The sequence below is a fragment of the Anolis sagrei genome, chromosome 6 (genome assembly GCF_037176765.1).
Source record: "Anolis sagrei isolate rAnoSag1 chromosome 6, rAnoSag1.mat, whole genome shotgun sequence".
Taxonomy (NCBI): domain Eukaryota; kingdom Metazoa; phylum Chordata; class Lepidosauria; order Squamata; family Dactyloidae; genus Anolis; species Anolis sagrei.
The window spans coordinates 109,962,605-109,982,449 of record NC_090026.1 but is presented as its reverse complement, the minus strand read 5'-3'; the positions used below and the strand labels follow the sequence as shown (position 1 = coordinate 109,982,449).

Below are 19,845 nucleotides of genomic sequence, written 5' to 3'. Positions count from 1 at the left end.
ATACATAACAAATTACTAACGGAGGCTTGAAGACGGTTGCTATTTCCAACATACTACATATATACAATAATAAACATAATATGTATTGTTGCATAGTATTATATTTATTGAATTTATTTTTATTTATTTGGAAGTTTTATATACCGGTCTTCTCACCTCCAAGGAGGGACTCAGGCCGGTTCATAACATGTGTTCATATACAGTAATATACAAAATAGCACAATGCATCATCATTACACATTAAAATATAATGTGAATGTGTTGTTGTTTTACTGCCTAGGATAGGAAGAGAGGCTTATGAGATCTTCTATCCCAGATGTCCACCTTGATTGGGGTTGGTAAAAGTGGGGCATCAAATGTCTTGTGTTAAGCCTGGCTTAACACTCACTATTGTAAGTGGCCTACAGCCATGAAAAATCCATTCATAGAAAGGGAGTCTTTGCATGTCAGACTATGTGGAACTTTATGTTATTGCTTAGTAATTCCTGCATTGTTGTCTCCTTTCAGGAAGTCATGGAAGACATGTTGGACCTAGATGTATCAGTGTCAGATTCAGAAGATTTTCTACAGCTTGTCAGCGGTGCAAAAGTGATTTGGGGATCTCTTCCCTTGGCCCATAGATATGGTGGACATCAGGTAAATAATAACAGTATCAATAAGCTTTTCTGTTTGAAAACTGTACTTCTCGGTTTTTCATTGTTCTGTCTCCTTTTCTTCTTTCACAATGCTCCTCTCATATATTTCATCAGTATGGAAACTTTGGTCCTGCAGATGTTTTGGATAGGAATGCCTATTAGGACAGCATGACCATAGTAAAGAAGTGTGGGAAACTTCCACCAAAATTCACTTGATAGGCTGAGACCTCATATGCACACTCGTAGACAAGGTTTACAAACTCGTAGAACTTTCTGTGAATCAGAGCTCTAACCTCTAATAATGACTGAAAAAATAAGCTCAATTTCTCATTGCCTGCTACTGCCATATTTCACCATCAAAATTGAAGAGGATAGTGTTATCACGGCACTTGACATCCACTGAATCTGTTTTTGAAAATATGTAGAATTTGCTTTTTAAATATGGGATTATGTACATTTGCTGGAAATAAAACAGATTAATAATTAATTAATATCTCCTGTTTCTTGTTAGTTTGGTAGCTGGGCTGGCCAGCTGGGTGATGGAAGGGCTCATTTGATTGGCGTTTATACAAACAGGTAAATATATAATGAACCATGATGTGCACGAAAATGTATTAGTAACTATTATTATTAATGGTAATACTTAAAATGTTTAAAAGCAATGCTTTGGGGTCAGGAATGGGCAACTTGGAAGTCCCTGAACAGACTCAGAAGTGGAGTGGGCAGATCAAAAGACAACCTGGCAAAATGACACTACCTAGAAGAATCCTCTACCAGAACAGACAACACCGCATCTGTCTCATGTACAGAGGAAGAGTTGTTGGAGGCTACAGACAGTGCATTGGCTGTTGCCCATTTTTGGTCAAAAGATATTTAGCCGCTTGTGCTCCTTCTATTTTTATCAGTTTTATACTAATTTATGCAATGCTTTTGATATGAAATAAATAATAAATGGTAATATTGATTTTTAAGAAATTACATTGCTGTAGTAAACCTTCTAACAGTCTTTCAGAGGGATATTGGTACTTATTTTACATATATTGCAGATTAGATTAAAGATTGAGTGTGGGAGATTGGAGTCTAAAATTGGCAGTGTCCAAAGGTGGATATGGAGTTTTTGACTGAAGCAATACGTGAATTCGGGATTTCTGGACTTGCACACTTATTTGCTGTGCTGCCCAATTTGTTGACATTACTAATAGCAATATTGTTTTTGCAGGTTTGGTGTTAGTTGGGAACTACAGCTCAAAGGTTCAGGAAGAACTCCCTACTCTAGGTTTGTTGCGTATTTTGGAGAGGGATTTCAATCAGTTTCTTCTTGTACAGCAAAATCCTTTGTTTCATGTATTGTTCCAGCATTAAGAGCCACCTCAAAATCTAGGGTCAACTTATAGAATAAACTGCAGATGTGCATGAAATTGTTTTTTTACTATACTGAGTAGCAGGATTTCTCGACTTTCTATATTTTCTGACAACCACTAATGTAAGAGATAATTGAAAGGAAGAGTATTGGTTAATGAGTGATCCATATATAATTAGTTATTTATCATAATAGCCAAAAGGTAATTATGTGGGAGGTAAAATCAGATCTATATTGGGAGATCTTGCATTTAGTTCTTGTTCATTCGTTCAGTCGTTTCCGACTCTTTGTGACCTCATGGACCAGCCCACGCCAGAGCTCTGTATCAGCTGTCACCACCCCCAGCTCCTTCAAGGTCAATCCAGTCACTTCAAGGATCCCATCCATCCATCTTGCCCTTGATCGGCCCCTCTTGCTTTTCCCTTCCATTTTCCCCAGCATTTAGTGCTACCATGATGAAAGATGGTCAGATAGCTATAGTTTACCACCTGTATTGATGAGTTTCCCACAATAACTGTATTTGATAAATCTATATATATAAATTTGTTAGGGGCATCCAACGAGGAAACAAAACTCAAAAACCCCCCAACGAAACTTAACGAAAATTCCCACGCCCATAACACAACCCACAAGGTACAAACATATCTACTAAAAATGAAAAACAACACAACAACACACTCACAAAACGGCAAAACAACAAAACTCAAAAATCCCCCAACGAAACTTAACCAAAATTCCCATGCCCATAACACAACCCACAAGGTACAAACATATCTACTCAAAATGAAAAACAACACAACAACACACTCACAAAACGGCAAAACAACAAAACTCAAAAATCCCCCAACGAAACTTAACCAAAATTCCCATGCCCATAACACAACCCACAAGGTACAAACATATCTACTCAAAATGAAAAACAACACAACAACACACTCACAAAACGGCAAAACAACAAAACTCAAAAATCCCCCAACGAAACTTAACCAAAATTCCCATGCCCATAACACAACCCACAAGGTACAAACATATCTACTCAAAATGAAAAACAACTCACTCCAAGCCCCGTCGCGCCGCTTCCCGCACACACACACACAACCCCACATTCCATCACTCCCCCCGCCGCCGCACGCACACACGCAACCCCACTCCCCCCGCCGCCGCACACACACACGCAACCCCACGTTCCATCACTCCCCCCGCCGCCGCACACACACGCAACCCCACGCTCCATCACTCCCCCCGCCGCCGCACACACACACGCAACCCCACGCTCCATCACTCCCCCACCCCAATCTTACCTCCTTTTACTTCACGCCACCTCCAAACCCCACCCCGCCCCTTCCCGCCCTGTCAAAATCTAGGAAAGACAGGAAGGAAGGAAAGAAGGAAGAAAGAGAAAGGGAGTTAAAGAAAAAGGGGGAAGGAAGGAAAGTTAGAGAAAGAAGGAAGAAGAAAAGGAAAGAAAAGGAAAGATGGAAGGAAAGAAAAGAGAGACAGCAGAAAAGAAAGAAAAAGGGGGAAGAAAGGAAAGAGATAGAGAAAGAAGAGGAGAAGGAAAGATGGGAGGGAAGGAAGGAGGGAAAGAAGGAGAGAAAGAGGGAAGATTGGCCACAGCAACACGTGGCGGGTAAAGGTTGTTATTTCTATTATTATTATTATTATTATTATTATTATTATTATTATTATGCTATTGTTCCTATGAGACCCTGGGGGAATGGGAGAGGTGTCAGGTCCCAGAGGCAATGTATTGCATTATTGTTATTGTTATGATGGTGGTAAAATAAAAGGAAATAAAAAGTGAAAGAAGGAAGCAAACAGGGAGGGAAGAAAGGCAAAGGAAGAAAGGGGGAGGGAATGAAGGAAAGAGAGAAGGATGAAACCAAGTAGTGAAAGAAAGAAAGAAAGAGGTAGAGAAGGAAGAAAGGAGAGAAAGGGGGAGGAAAAGGGGGAAGGAATAGGTAGGGACCTCTCTTTCATAATAGTCCAGATATCTACCTCAACTTTGATAAGTTTTACTATAGGCCACAGCAACGCGTGGCAGGGCACAGCTAGTGTTTTTATATAAGGTTATTTATGTTTTCTTGTTGGCAGGAGCTTGGACTGGATAGCCCATGAGATCTCTTCCAACTCTATGATTCTATGATTCACCAAACCCATAGTTTTGTAGGAGTAACTAAAAAACTTTTAAAAGTTACATTTTAGCAACTGTTATGTTACGAACGTCATTACTGTATAAACAGTATTCAGTGCATTGCAAGTTACATTGTTACTTGTAATGCAACATTTCCAAGCTCTGCGTTCAAAGGATACAAATTAGATGAAGTTCAGTATTTTTCTAATTCTAAGAGGGTAATATTTTAATTCCCCATAGACTGTGGTTCACAAAAAGCTTGTGCTGAAAACAGATTAGTCAGTCTTAAAAGTGCCACAGAAGTGCTTTCTTTGAAGACATACCGTTTCTGTGAAAATGTGTTTTGCTTTTTTTCTTTTTCATAGAAATGGGGATGGCAGAGCTGTGCTTCACTCTTCTGTTCGAGAATTTTTGGGAAGTGAGGCTATGCATTATCTTGGAATTCCTACAAGCCGAGCTGCTAGGTATATAATCTGTTTTTGTGCTTTTTTCATTGTTAAGATGAGATTTTATGCTTCTACAAATGTCACTGAGAAAAGGTTGAAATAGCTTTGTTTTATCATTCCCATTAATTGTCTTGTGCGAAAGCTTATACTTCTTATGGAAGTACAGCAGATAGGCTTAAATCAATGTTTGTCTCATATTGCTAACAACGCAGGACCTAGGGGAGAACATTTGCTAAACTGGTGGAAGAGGAATGCTTAATCTTTCTGCCACTAACTCCCTGCAAGTATACTCTCATTTCCCAAGCTAATAGATTCTAAAGGCGAAAGATGGTGATGGTGGCCCCGCGGCTCTGGAACTCCCTTCTCAAAGAGGTGTGTTTGGCCCCCTTGTTACTGGCCTTTCGCTCCCAGGTTAAAACCTTTCTATGGAAAAACAAGCCTTTCCCGACAACCCACAATAAGCTACAACTAGGCAGCCAGTGATTATTACTGAGATCCATCACTGAAGGCCATCTGTTCTGGCTAGGTTCATACGGCTAAAGATTCGGAGCTTTGTGATTTTTAGTATAATATTTTAAAGGCAACCTCAGTGGCCTGAGGCCCAGGGATTTTTTTTAATAATAATGATAAATGTTTATTTATTATGCTTATTTTATGGTCTATATCATGTATAGGTAATGTGTTGTTGACAGTTATAATGTATTTAAAAGATACAAAGGTTTTTGGTTTTTTGTTTTTTTTTAAAAAAAACTTGGCATTATACTAAGTGTCTTTTGACCAGTAGCTGGTCACTTGAAGTGCCTCTGGTGTTGCTATAAGAAGATCCTCCATTGTGCATGTGCCAGGGCTCAGGTTGCATTGTAGTAGGTAGTCTGTGGTTTGCTCTTCTTCACACTTGTATGTTGTAAACTCCATTTTGTAGGCCTATTTCTTGAGATTGGCTCTGTGTCTCATGGTGCCAGAGAGCAGACGGCCAATTCTCTCACACCAAAAGTTACCCCGTCTTCTGTGTGCCCAGGGGAGAGAGTCTCTCATCTGGTATTAGCTATGGCTTGAGGTTCCGGGTTTTAGCCTACCACTTTTGGACTTTCGCTTGCTGAGGTGTATCTCTGTAGATCTTAGGAAGATATTTCTTGATTTAAGGCATTGGCATGCTGGCTGATATCCAAACAGGGGATAAGCCAGAGATGTCACTGCCTTGGTCCTTTCATTGTTGGCTGCTACTTCCTGATTGATGTCAGGTGGTGCAATACCAGGTAAACAGTATAATTTCTCCAGTGATGTAGGGTGTAGACATCCTGTGATAATGCGGCATGTGTCATTAAGAGCCACATCCACTGTTATAGCGTGGTGAGATGTGTTCCACACTGGACATGCCTACTCAGAAGCAGAGTAAGTAAAGTGCAAGGGTAGATGACTTCACTATGCCTGGTTGTGATCCCCAGGTTGTGCGAGCCAGCACAAATAAATAATAAATAAATATGTTGCATTCCCTTCCACCTCCCACTGTCTTGGATTGCAGTGAAAACAGAGATATGGCAACTGTAATTATCCGGTACATAAAGGGTTAAGTACCTCTGCTTCTGCTTGCTAAATAGGCACAAGATTTGACTTGTTTAAATGATTGAGGAATTTCTGTGTGCATGCAGTAGATAATGCTGCACGTTACAATATAGAAACTACAACTCAGTTGTTATTCCTATAATATGTGTGATGCGCTTTGCTTCTGTCACTGGAACATTAATGCCTATTACTCTAAAAGGCCTGCAATGGAATGAGAAGATACCGAGTGTGCTTGTATATTAAGGTCCTTCCTGGCTGTTCAAATAGGTTTTTTTCCCTCCCAAGTATATATAGAGCTTTCCCTAGCATTAGCTGGGAAAACAACATCTGCTTTTTGAAGTACATCCTTTTTAGATCTGCTTAGTTCTTCCAACAACAGATCTCTCAGACCCATCATTAGGTGCAAAGTGCACAAGATGAGCATGAAAGCTCCTACTGACTTAATTATTATTCTTGGACACTGCTGTGACACAGTTCAATTAAAAGGCAATCCTGAGCATGGGCATTGTGCATTAAATCAGAATTTAGGTTTTTTTTCCCTTCTGTTTCTGGCATGTTGTTTTGAATCTCTATAATAAAATGGCTACTTAGTCGGGGAGCAACATTCTGGAAACTTTTCCAGACTTCCCTTCATAAATAATTAACTCACCCCCCCCCATTTCCCAAATTCCCCATGCTTATAGCTAGATCTTTACCAATGAGAAGCTGTTGTTGCCAACAGGAAGCTGTTGTGTCTCAGCTGCTGCAGTTTCTTCAAAAATGCGTGCTGAGTCTTGGCAGAAGAGTTGGAAACAGCATGTACTTTATCCAAGAACACTAGTTAGATGGAACCGTACTGTTAGATCTGTGTATTGTTATATTCACAACAGAAAGTTACAGTCATAGAGTGATATAAGATACTAATATATATAATATAATATATTAATCCAATATCTTCAGATCTATAAACTTGTGTTTCTAAAGTAAACAGTAAGATCTAGTGGAGTGATACAGTATTAACTTATTTCACAGTTATACTGATTTCTCCTGCTAGGTGGATTATGTATTTAGTCCTCCTAGTTGGCCATAGCTGGTCTTCTTTCATTTTCCAGTTTGCATATTTTGGTAAAATTCTTTTTAAAAAGTACCTTTTTAAAAATACTTTAAGTCGGACATCAATTTGTTTAGCTTGTTTTACTTGTTAGGGGACAGCGTTTTAAATAGAATTCCTAAAATATTCTCAAGGGACGGTCAAATCCCCCATAGAGAGTTTTAAGATGTTATCTTCTGCTAAGCATAAGTTTGTCCAAATCTCTGTTCTGTTCATGTAGAAATTCATTTCAGAAAGAGATTTGGCTGCTTGCCTTAAATCTAAGCAACAGATTCTTGATTGCACCTTGCTTTCAGGAGAAGTAATTGCACTTTCTACAATCGGAGTGGTACATAGTGCTTGAGTATTTATTTTTGACAAGAAATTATTCCTGTGGAAGCCAAGACTACTTCCGTCATTGGTGTTACTAACTTAATTTAGCAAGACAGGTTTTTGTTGAGCAAATGACACAGATATTGAGCTGGTTCATAGGTACCATATATACTCGAGTATAAGCCAACCCGAATATAAGCCAAGGCACCTAATTTTACCACAAAAAAACTGGGGAAACGTATTGACTCGAGTATAATTTGAGGATGGAAAATGCAGCAGCTACTAGTAAATTTCAAAATAAAAATAGATACCTATAAAATTACATTAACTGAGGCATCGGGTTAAATGTTTTTGAATATTTACATAAAACTGTAGTTTACGATAAGGCTGTCCAACTCTGATTAAACCATTATTCTAACCGTCTTCAATGTAAATGTTCTTAAGTATCCTTCCAATAATAATGAGAGTAAAATAATAAACGTAATGAAAATTATCGTACAGTAAAATAATAAATGTAATAATAACAATAATAATAAAGTAAAATAATAAATGTGATAATAATAAATAGAGTAAACAATAAATATAATAAAATAATAATAACAGATTAAAATACTAAATAAGCTTGACTCAAGTATAAACTGAGAGGGGCCTTTTTCAGCCTTAAAAAAGGACTGGAAAACTCAACTTATATTCAAGTATATATGGTGAATCTAAATGTTCAGGATGGTGCAAAATTGGTGTAATATGATCCAGTCATCTAGCCACAATAAGAATTTGAATGACCACAGGAAAGATTGTAGATGCTTCAAATGTGGTCCCACATAGAGTGTATTAAAGTTGTGAAACCTTGATCTAGCTAGTGCCTTTATCGCCGTTAGTGGTGAGGTTGTAGCTGATACATCAACCAGTGTTGGTAAAAGGTAGTCCTAGATCCTGTCTGTCCCGACCTCCCACATGCACCATCTCAATTTGAACCCTTTTATTTGCTGACAAGACTTAGATCTTCTAAGGGTTAAACTACAGCATGTTTATACTCATCCATCCCAAAACTATTTCCCAGCATCTATTCGGTCTGAAACTGTAGATATGTTTTCTCAAAAGTTTCATATAGATGTAGAATTAATGTATATGCATGGCCTGGAACCTGCTGGCCAAGGATTATGGGGCAGAGAATAATTTCTGCAACATTAGTTTTTGAAGCAGACTTATTTTCTGAGTCTAATCCGAGTATATTAGTGGTCCCAAAGATCTATGAGAGGTCCAAGAAAGCTAAGATTGTACTATAGGTTTATATAGTACATGTATTTGTAATCACAGCACTTGTTGACTTTGAATGCTAGATTGATCATCCAGCATTTTTCAGTCAATCCTCTAATCTTCAACATTAAATCCATTATTATTATTATTATTATTAACTTTATTTATACCCCGCTAACATCTCCTGCAGGACTCGGTGCGGCTTACAAAGGCCAAGGCCCTCAATAAAACAACAACATAACAAATACAACAATAAAACTCACCTTTTCTCAAAAAAAAATCTTTCTTCTTTAAAAACATGCCTGAATAAAAAGGTTTTAGCCTGTGCTGCTGGACTTACACTTGAATAGCATTTGGAAAGCCTCATAGTCTCCACTCCTCTCATTTATAGGAATTATTCAGACCACATTATGAATTATGTCAGCGTTAGTTATTTCAAAGTTTAATATGAACTTTGCTTCTTTCCTTAGTACAATCATTCATTTTTCCCATAGTCACTCTCCCAAATTCTAAATTATTTCACTTTGCCTCCAGCTAGCCTTTAAAAGGTCTCAGTGCATTGATTTGGGGTTATGCACAGGCATTATCCTGACAGAAGTTGTGACTGCTCTGCTTCTGACGTGAGCCCGTTCAGCCATCTTTAGGCAAGACTGTGTTTCCCAGGTCCCTGAGGATTACCATTTTTGATGTCGAATTTAGTACAGACTACTAGTCAGCATAGCTGAGAGCTTCTAAGATCAATCCACCAGCCTCAGGCTCCAGAGCTGTTGGATTTCAGGCTTGTGCCATCACATCTGCCTAAAAGGCCTTGCTTTTTAAAGATAAGGTTCTTTACTTGCAGCTACATTTGCCCTCCTAAGGCTATTCCTAAGCATTGTTAACAGTTCCAAAAGAGCTAAACCCTGGTGTTAGAGTTAACTTGTGAGGTATACCGAAGGACAGTTGGTTTTACAGGCACATCAGATAGTGCTCCTTTTCAGCATAAGAATATTTTTGTTTTGCTTCTGCTTCCTCCAAATAGGAGTCCCATGCATTCTGTAAATACCTTTATAATGTATAGTTGTTGGAAGAAACTTGAAAATCCTGGTGTTTTGTCAGATAGCATTGACATAACGGCCTCTAAACAAGTTGTACTGGTAAAGAATCTGCAGAGAAGCATTTAATACACATTTCAAAACCTACTCGGCAGCATTCCAAAATTATGAAGACCAAAGGGCAAGCTCCACCAAAGGAACATAGAGTCCTCATTATGATACCCAAAAAGTAGCTTGCAATACCTAAATAAACAGATCTAACACTGCATTAAAAGATGTAGATTCCTTTATAAGGATAAGAAAATGGACAGCTCTATACACAAGAAGCAGTTGAAGAATTGTGTTATTTTATTTATTTATTTATTTATTTATTTATTTATTCGTTTATTTATTAGACTTGTATACTGCCACTCCCAATTTGGCTCGGAGCGGTTTGCAGCAGTAGATTAAACAATACAACCAACTTTAAAATACAATAAAAACGAGAACCGACATAGTCCCGAGTTATAAACAGACAAGGCAACACAAATGAGCCATTGTGCTCCCAGTTGTAGCAATGTCTAACACAAGACATAAAATATGAAGTCCCAGCTAAATAATATGCGAACCAACAAAGGCATGGGATAAAGGAAGTCTTTTCATCTTTTTCAACCTAAAATGATCATAAAGATTAATAAGAGGTCCAAAAATCTGGAGGATTAAACCTGTTAACAGTGCAGTTTCTCGTTGGGCTGACATGGTAAAGTTGGGATCTTTTTACACCACACAGTTTTAGCAGTATGATTTCACTTTAACTGCAATGGCTGCATCCCATGGAATCCCATAATTTATAGTTGGTAATCCATTATAACTCTCTGGCTGAGAAATCTTAAGTGCCAGTTCCTAAACTGCAACTCCCAGAATCGCATAGGATGTTGTCATAGCAGTTAAAGTGAAATCATGGTGCTATAACTGTGTTATGTCGAAAGACCCATAGAAATAACCTTGGATTTAGCTGCTGTTTTGATAAGGCCTAATAGGCACTGTGCGTGTTCGGTTTAGCAGAGAGTCTGATAGCCAACTATGAAAACACCAGAGAGCAGAATCATAACAGTGATGTTGCAAAAAGACCATCCTAACTAATTAGTTACAGCCAAGATCAAATGGGTTTTTTTTTGTCATTTCAGGAGTGACTTGAGAAACTGCAAGTCGCTTCTGGTGTGAGAGAATTGGCCGTCTGCAAGGACATTGCCCAGGGGACGCCCAGATGATTTGATGTTTTTTAACATCTTTGTGGGAGGCTTCTCTCATGTCCCCGCATGAGGAGCTGGAGTTGATAGAGGGAGCTCATCTGCCTCTCCCCGGATTCGAACCTGCGACCTGTCGGTCTTCAGTCCTGCCAGCACAGGGGTTTAACCCACTGTGCCACCGGGGGCTCCAGATCAAATGGTGAAGCAGGCTTACGATAATACACACTCCTGAAATCAATTTAACCTGCCTCATGGTTAATTGCTGGTTTGTTTTTCTTTCCAAGCTTAGTTGTCAGTGACGATGATGTGTGGCGGGATCGGTTGTACAATGGAAATGTTAAGAAAGAAAGAGGTAAGCTTGACCTTTTGTGTTAACTGTTTGGTGACACTGTGACTCTCCAGATAATTATCTTTAAATCACACTTGTGCATTTTGTTTTTGTAACAGAAAAAATCTTGAAGGAAAAAAGGTGCATAAACCTTCTAAGACCTGCACAAAAGAGTGCGTTGTTCACTGTCCTAGTTTGCTCAGTGCTAAAAGTATGTTTTTAAGATCTTAAAGCAATAGCTTCTGGAGTGCGCCTTTCAGAAAAATACATTGGGCAGTATTACATCCATTTTCTCTGCTTTGAGTATGTTAACATAATGAATTATTTATTCTTTTATATGTTATTCCATTGAGGTCTAAAGCTGGATTTGAACAGCTGAAGCTTTGCACTTGTGTGTATATGTAAAATTAAACTGAAGTGGGTAAAGTGCAGCTCAGCAACCCCATATGGCTCCCAATGCTGTTTAATGATTCCACTGCACAAGAAGAGCTGCTTCTTTCATTGTGTCTCCCACAAAGTGTATGCCTAGAGCTGGTCCAGACACATTGCTCTAGTTCAGAGTGCTTTTTATTGAATAATATTCTCATGCATTTGTATTTTAGGTGCAATTGTCCTACGTGTTGCCAAATCATGGTTTCGAATAGGATCACTAGAAATATTAGCTCATTCTGGAGAACTGGAGTTGCTAAGGTTAGAAATGAACTCTTCCTTATTATAATCTTTATTCATCTGTATTATATCTATATTTCTCCCTGGGCAATATAATATAGAAGCTGATGTGCAAAAGCAGGTTTCTGAAAGCTCACTTATATATAAACATCATCCAGCCAAATCCTTTCAATCAAAGATGCTTGCATCCTCTAAAACAGTGGTTCCCAACCTGTGGTCCGTGGACCACCAGTGGTCTGCAAGAACTAAAATATGGTCCATGGCCTCACCATTACTACACAGTTACAATGAGAGTGACTGTTCTCTCAAAACCCTCTTAAAGTGCCGAGGCTTATTAAATATGGTTTTCTGTGGCCGAGCAGATGGCAACCACTGGATGGCATATGTTCTGTATCAGAAACAAGAGCTGATGTGGCCTATCCAATGCAATTTTCTGAATCAGCACCCCAAATAACCAAACCGAATCTAAAGTTGCCCAAAAACTGATTCATAAGCCTTTTGGTACTAATGTTGGAGAGCGGTCCCTGGTCAAAAAAAGATTGGAACCACTGTTCTAAAAGCTGTTCCCAACACTGAAGAGATTTTCTAGAAGAGCTTTACTAAACAGAATCTTTTGAAACGAAGGGATGACTGTACCAAATAACTAAAATGGATTTTTAAAATATATAATTTGACACCCAATTTGGTGAAAAAGACAGAATATAAGCATAAACAAACACAATACTTCTTGATTAAAGAAGTTTCTTGTTTCTTACAGCCCAGTTTAATTTTATTTAACATGAGCAGTTAAATAAAATGATGTTTTCGGCTTCCAGATAAAGGATTAAACTGAATAATCCTTTCACTTTTGTTTCACATTATCATTGATGGAATGTCCTTTTTTGTTTGTTTAGAACTCTGCTAGATCTTGTCATTGATGAACACTTTCCATCAATAAAACGGAATGATTCTAATAGATATCTGGTAAGATACAAGATGTTTCCATAAACATCCATAGCAAACATTTTTATACATATGTATGTAATACAGATAGGAAAAATGTACAATTCACAATTAACTTTAAATCTATCCTCTTTCTCTTTCTGCCTTCTCTTCTAGTTAAAAGGAAGCACTTTGTATATTTACTACTTCTTACTATGGCAATACTAATATTGCTGTTGGTGCATATTTAACAGTGACATTCCATAAGCCAAACAACACAATGAAGTTGGCATGTAATCACAGTGGCCACTTACTTGTGAATAATTAGTAGTCCTGGGTGGTTACTTTGAAGATTGGGAAATGCACACTGTGGAAGAGGGCTTAACCCATTTCACCTGGACTGTTCTTTCAGGTCCAAGCCTCCCACAAGCATACAGCTACAGTGATACTTACCACTTTATCACATTTACTAAATATCACTGAGTGCTACACTTAGAATGTGGTAAGCCACTGTGTTCATCACATTAGGTTGGGTTCAAGTGTAGGATAGAGCATTCTTTGCATATTTTAAGTGTGGGGGGCAGCATTCTTTTCAAACGTTTGAGGAGATGGTGGGAAAGTGGATCTTTAGTAATGATCTGTAATGTGATGGCATTCGTTGTTCTCAGGTTTAAAATGAAATGTTTCCCCAATTTGTGGGAAGAGCCAAAAGTACCCTTCTCTGGGTGCATCTGCACTGGAGAATAAATGCAGTTAGGACCCACTGTAAATACCATTATTATTATCATTATTATTATTATTATTATTATTATTATTATTATTATTATGCCAAGTCTCCATGCTGTGCAGTCCTTAATTTAAGTACCATAGCTCCATACTATGTGGTCCTGGGAGTTATAGTTTCTCAAGGTCCATACCCTTCTCTGGGTGTATCTACACTGTGGAATGAATGCAGTTGGACCTTACTTTAAATACCATGTCTCCATACTATGCTGTTCCCGGGAGTTATAGTTTTCTAAGGTCCATACCCTTCTCTGTGGGGCAGCTGAGAGGGCTGCTTTCCTTCCCTCCCTCCCTGCTTCCTTGCTTCAGAATTGAAGACACATAACAGCTGACATTTCAAAGAGAGGAGGGTTTTCCCCACAAAGAACAAGGGGGAGGACTGGTGGGCGGTGCCTAACAATTACAGTGTGATGGCAGATGAACTGAAATAATGTTGCATATAACTGAGTAACACGGATACATTTAACAATGTGATGAAGGTAGGGAAATATTTGTTATCATTTCAAAACCGAGTCTGACTGAGCTCTACTCTACCAAACACATCTCTGTTTTAATGTGATGAAGTCATTAGTATTAGTTATTTGGTTTTCCCAGATTTCTAAATAAATTGTGGCAAAAATTCACTGTAGGGTTCTCACTTCATATCTAGTTTATCTTGAGACTTAATTGTTTTCAGATATTTCTTGTAAAAATGTAGGCTGGGATTCATCATCAAATAGCAAAGTGGATGATGCAGAGTTGTTGCCATATGTTTGACAAAAGTGTATCTGAATTATAGTATGCAAACCTTTCTGTTTTGTTTCAGGCCTTTTTCTCTACAGTAGTGTCTGAGACGGCAAAGTTGATGGCCTTATGGATGTCAGTAGGTTTTGCTCATGGTGAGATATATTTGTGGTATTGTTTGGGTTTTTTTAAACAAATGTAACATACCTTAAAAGGTAAAGGTTGTCCCCTGACATTAAGTCCAGTCATGTCTGACTCTGGGGTGTGGTGCTCATCTCCATTTCTAAGCTGAAGAGTTGGTGTTGTCCATAGGCACCTCCAAGGTCATGTGGCCGGCATGACTGCATGGAGTGCCATCATCTTCCCGCCGGAGTGGTACCTATTGATCTATTCACATTTGCATGTTTTCGAACTGCTAGGTTGGCAGAAGCTAGGGCTGACAGCGGAAGCTCACACTGCTCCCCGGAATTGAACCTGCGACCTTTTGGTCAACAAGCTCAGCAGCTCGGCATTTTAACCCACTGCGCCACCGGGGGCTCCTTAACATACCTTAGGTTCTGCTAAAATTGAGTGAAATCTCCCAAATAGGATGAAATCTTCCTCCCCCAAGCCTTCACCCTGGCATTTTGCACTTCATTTATTGTTGTAGTTGTTAGATGCCCTCAAGTTGAATCTCCTGTGGAATAATAATAATAATAATAATAATAATAATAATAATAATAATAATTTGATCTCATCCACCTTGGCGAAGCCCCTGGTGACTGAGCTGCTGAACTTGCTGACTGAAAGGTTGGTGGTTCGAATTCGTGGAGCAGGGTAAGCTCCTGCTGTAAGCCTCAACTTCTATCAACCTAGCAGTTCAAAAACATGCAAATGTGAGTAGATCAATAGGTACATCTTTATCAGGAAGGTAATAGCACTCCATGCAGTCATGCTGGCCACATGACCTTGGAGGTGTCTACAGACAATGGGCAACACTGGCTCTTCAGCACAGAAATGGAGATGAACACCACCTCTCAGAGTCAGACACGACTAGATTTAATGTCAAGGGAAAACCCGACCTTGGTTGTTCTTATGTTTTTATCTTGATTTTAATGTCCACATGGTTTTATTGCATTTGCTGTTTCGAATATTTATATTTTAAAGGGTGGTTTTAACTTTGTATTGTATGTTTTTATTCTGTTGTAACTGCCTTGGGTCTGTGCTCAGAGAAAGGCGGGATATAAATTTCTCAAATAGTAAATAAATAAATAAATAAATAAATAATGTTCTTATTTAATTTTAGGTGTGTGCAACACTGATAATTTCAGCCTCTTATCTATAACCATAGATTATGGCCCATTTGGGTTCATGGATTCTTACGACCCAGGTGAGTACAGCTTACATGAATGCAGAATTGATTTTGCCTGAGATAAAAAATACAGAATCTTAAACAAATGGTGCATGTATATGTGTTTAGTTTGTGTGATACATTCTCATTCTTTATTGTTTCCTGAAATTTATTCTTTCACACAACTGCAAAAGCTTTGTGTCATCAACTTTCCTAAGTTCTGCTATATTTAGTGGAACCTTCTTGATTACGGTGGGACAAAAGAGTATCTAACATGCTGAGAAACCAATCCAGTTTGTTACATTCATAATTTTTTAAAAGCCCCTTTGTGGCTTTATTTTGAATACTTAATTTTCTTTACCAATAACTGCCCTCTAAAGGGAATCCATAATGGATGCTGCATAGCAACAAATACAAATGACAATAACACCATAACCTAGAAAGCAAACATTTAGCAGGAGAGCAGTGTCTCAGCATGGATTATCCTGCTTGGCAACTGATATGTGCCAGGGGTGATTCTGAATTGCTGAATGACAATTTATGTCTTTTCTCTAGGGTGCAATTGGCAGGAATAGCTGTCAGTTGTCACTACCCTGCTTGTCAGCACAAAGGAAGTGAAGGCCACAAAGTCAGCAGGGTATTTTTCTTCATGTGTGGAAGCTAGCTATATATGAACGAGACATTAGTCTTTTTGGCCTGTTACAAATATGACCAAAGTGGTCATTTTGTTTCACATTGGAAGCTACACCAAACAAGTGAAGCAAAGCTTTCAAGAAATTCCTTTAACACTGGACCCAGGCATCTGCTTTTTGAATGATTCCCATGATTCTTATTCACACTTGTATGGACACTCTATAGCAGGGATCCACAAACTTTTTAAATGGAGGACCAGGTCACAAACCCTCAAACTGTTGGAGGGCCGGATCATAATTTGAAAAAAGCATGAACGAATTCCTTATGCACACTGTACGTAGCTTATTTGTAGTGCAAAAACACACACACACTTAAAAACAATACAATAATTAACATGAAGAACAATTTTAGCAAATATAAACTTATTAGTATTTTAATGGGAAGTGTGGGCTTGCTTTTGGCTGGTGAGATAGGATTATTGTTGTTGTGTGCTTTCAAGTTGTTTCAGACTCAGATTGACCCTGAGCGAGGGCCGGGTAAATGACCTTGGAGGGCCGTATCCTGCCCCCAGCCCATAGTTTGAGGACCCCTGCTCTATAGAAGACATATAGTCTTTTAATCTGCATTTGATAGAGGTCTGTGTGTTCATTTACTGAATGACTGTGTGTTTCTACTTAAAGGCATGGCAAAGGATTTTGGACATTGGGGAAATCTTGCCGTTGCAGAATGACTGTGGGAAAAATAATATATGTGTAATTGATTTATTTACTATATCTGTATACCACCTTTCTCAACCTATTGGCGACTCAACATGAAAATTGAAGTTTTGATATTGCTTTCTCTTTTGAATGGTAGGTAGCAGTATTATTCTAACAGTAACCCAATGTTCATATCAGTGAACATTCAAAATACATTGAAGAAAAAGTAAAGGTTTCCCCTCGACATTAAGCCTAGTCGTGTCCAACTTTGGGCATTGGTGCTCATCTCAGTTTCTAAGCCAAAGAGCCGGTGTTGTCTGTAGATACCTCCAAGAGCATGTGGCCAGCATGACTGCATGGAGTACTGTTACCTTCTCGCTAAAGCGGTACCTATTGATCTACTCACATTTGCTGTTTTCGAACTGCTCGGTTGGCAGAAGCTGGGGCTAACAGAGGGAGCTCACCCCACACCCTGGTTTCAAACCTTTCGGTCAACAAGTTCAGCAGCCCGCCCCTTTAACCCGCTGTGCCACCAGGGGCTCCACATTGAAGAAATTGATGCCTTACATTGATGCCTAGTTTACAGGCACAGTTACGTTCTTTTCTTTTTACAAATGGAAAACAACTGTAGGTTTTTAAGACATTGAAGAAAGGGATGCCTTCAAAACCTATGGTTGTTTTCCATTTGTAAAAAGAAAAGAACATAACTGTCATCTGTAAACTACTGTGCTAACAACATGTTCTTTCTCTGGCAAATATTAGTTCTTAGGGCTAAATGAATATCTGTAGAATTGTAGATAAAAAAAATAGGGCCTGGAGGATTTTTGTTAATTTCAATCAAGATGAAAAATTAACCTACTCAAATTCTGAATTTCTCTTGTACATAAAAATGCCATTTTGTTTCAGACTTTGTCCCAAACACATCTGACGATGAAAGACGATATAAAATAGGAAACCAGGCAAATGTTGGGCTGTTTAATCTGAACAAGCTGTTACAGGCTCTAAACCGTTTATTGGATCCCAGACAAAAGCAGCTGTAAGTAATCCTTTGAAATGTCTTCACACTTAAAAGAGCCAGTGAGATGAGACATGCTTTAATGGCCATATGTGAGAAGAGAAAGATGGTTCGTTAGAAGAAATGGTTTTGGAAATCAGAAGACAGAACTTGCAAGAAACAAGAGGAGGAAAAGAGAAATTCATGCATACAACTGGCAGATATTGGTAGTTCCCTTTCATAGATTTGGCCTGGTGTTGCTGCTGTTGTCCAAATGGAAAAGACAAAACTAAAACACCAGCAATTAAGATGCCTTTAAAAAGATGTTTATCTGATTAAATTAGTTTGGGGAGCCAAATGGAAAAGAGGTCTCTTTGGCCACCAGTGTTTTTGTACATGGTCAGCTTGAAAGCTTCCTTTCCATCTGTTCTGTTAGCAGCATTGACTCTTCTAAGAAGAAGGGGGGAAAACACTGTGTCTATTCCTGTCCTGATAAGGCATCATTGCTTTGATGCAGTTTCCAGTTCCTTGTGTATCTAGCCACAGTAGACATCTGAACACATGTAATGGGAATTGTAATAGGAAATGTATAGTATTTATTCCAGAATTGAATATTTGAGCCACGGTAGAGTTGTGGACTCCCACGCAACCTCAGGAGAAATCAAAGGCAAGCTCTCTCTGAATTAATCTTACCAAGAAAACCCCGTAATACGCTGTCTTGAGTCCATATGTCGGGGGAAAAGTTGGGTAAAAATTAAGTAAATAAACACAACAATAACCAATTAATGATATTGTGGGAATATCTCAGGATGGGACCAGTTACATATTGTTCCTTACAAGGTTTGTGAGTTCAGATGTAACATTCCTGGTTTACTTAATAGTGAAGGCAAAAAAAAAAAAGAGCTATTATTATCCTGAATTTTCTCCTCTTCTGCTCATGTATTCTTCAGTACTTCAATTGTGCTTCCTTTATGTGAGTGTCCCAGGATGTCTGGGAAATGTTGGCTTGATGTTTAAAATGTGATTTTAAATTGCAAGACCGAAGTGCCCAAACTGGCACATAAGGAAAGGGCAGCATGCAGGCTGAATATTCATTTCTGGCTCTGTTACATCTGAAGGAACCCAACTGATTTTGTCTTGCAATATGGCTTTTCCTAGCAGAGGGCTCATTTCCAAAAGTGTTATGTTTCAAATTAATGGAATTAAAACAGCATAAAATAGAAGATGTTAATTCTCCAAGTTAAACCTACCGCGTCTTGTAAAGTCAACATTTTGTTGCATAACACTGACAAACATACATACACACACACACTGTATATACTCAAGTATAAGCCAACCCAAATATAAGCCCAGGTACCAAATTTTACCACAAAAAACTGGAAAAACGTATTGACTCAAGTATAAGCCGGGGGTGGGAAATGCAACAGCTACTAGTAAATTTCAAAATAAAAAATAGATACCAATAAAATGTCATTAATTGAGGCATCAGTAGGTTAAATGTTTTTGAATCTTTAGATAAAACTGTAATTTAAGCTAAGACTGTCCAACTCTGATTAAACCATTATTCTAACCTTCTTCAATGTAAATATGCTTATGTATTCTTCCAATAATGATAAAGAGAGTAAAATAATAAATGTAATAATAATAATAATGGAGTAAAATAATGGAACCATAATAATAATACTAATAATAGATAAAATAAATAT

The 19,845-nt window shown here is 38.3% G+C and overlaps 1 protein-coding gene across 3 annotated transcripts in view; it reads left to right on the top strand.

Moving 5' to 3' along the window:
• The window catches only part of LOC132778924 (protein adenylyltransferase SelO-like), a 38,525-nt gene that overhangs the window by 7,915 nt on the left and 10,765 nt on the right, over positions 1-19,845 (top strand). For 2 of the 3 annotated variants that reach the window (XM_060782436.2, XM_060782440.2), the window contains 10 exons: positions 508-636; positions 1,147-1,211; positions 1,855-1,911; positions 4,495-4,593; positions 11,345-11,412; positions 11,991-12,078; positions 12,951-13,020; positions 14,567-14,639; positions 15,770-15,853; positions 18,052-18,181. In XM_060782436.2, coding sequence (XP_060638419.2) covers positions 508-636; positions 1,147-1,211; positions 1,855-1,911; positions 4,495-4,593; positions 11,345-11,412; positions 11,991-12,078; positions 12,951-13,020; positions 14,567-14,639; positions 15,770-15,853; positions 18,052-18,181 — 863 coding nt within the window. The remainder of the gene's footprint in view (positions 1-507; positions 637-1,146; positions 1,212-1,854; positions 1,912-4,494; positions 4,594-11,344; positions 11,413-11,990; positions 12,079-12,950; positions 13,021-14,566; positions 14,640-15,769; positions 15,854-18,051; positions 18,182-19,845) is intronic. The other variant, XM_060782439.2, reaches the window with a different exon arrangement.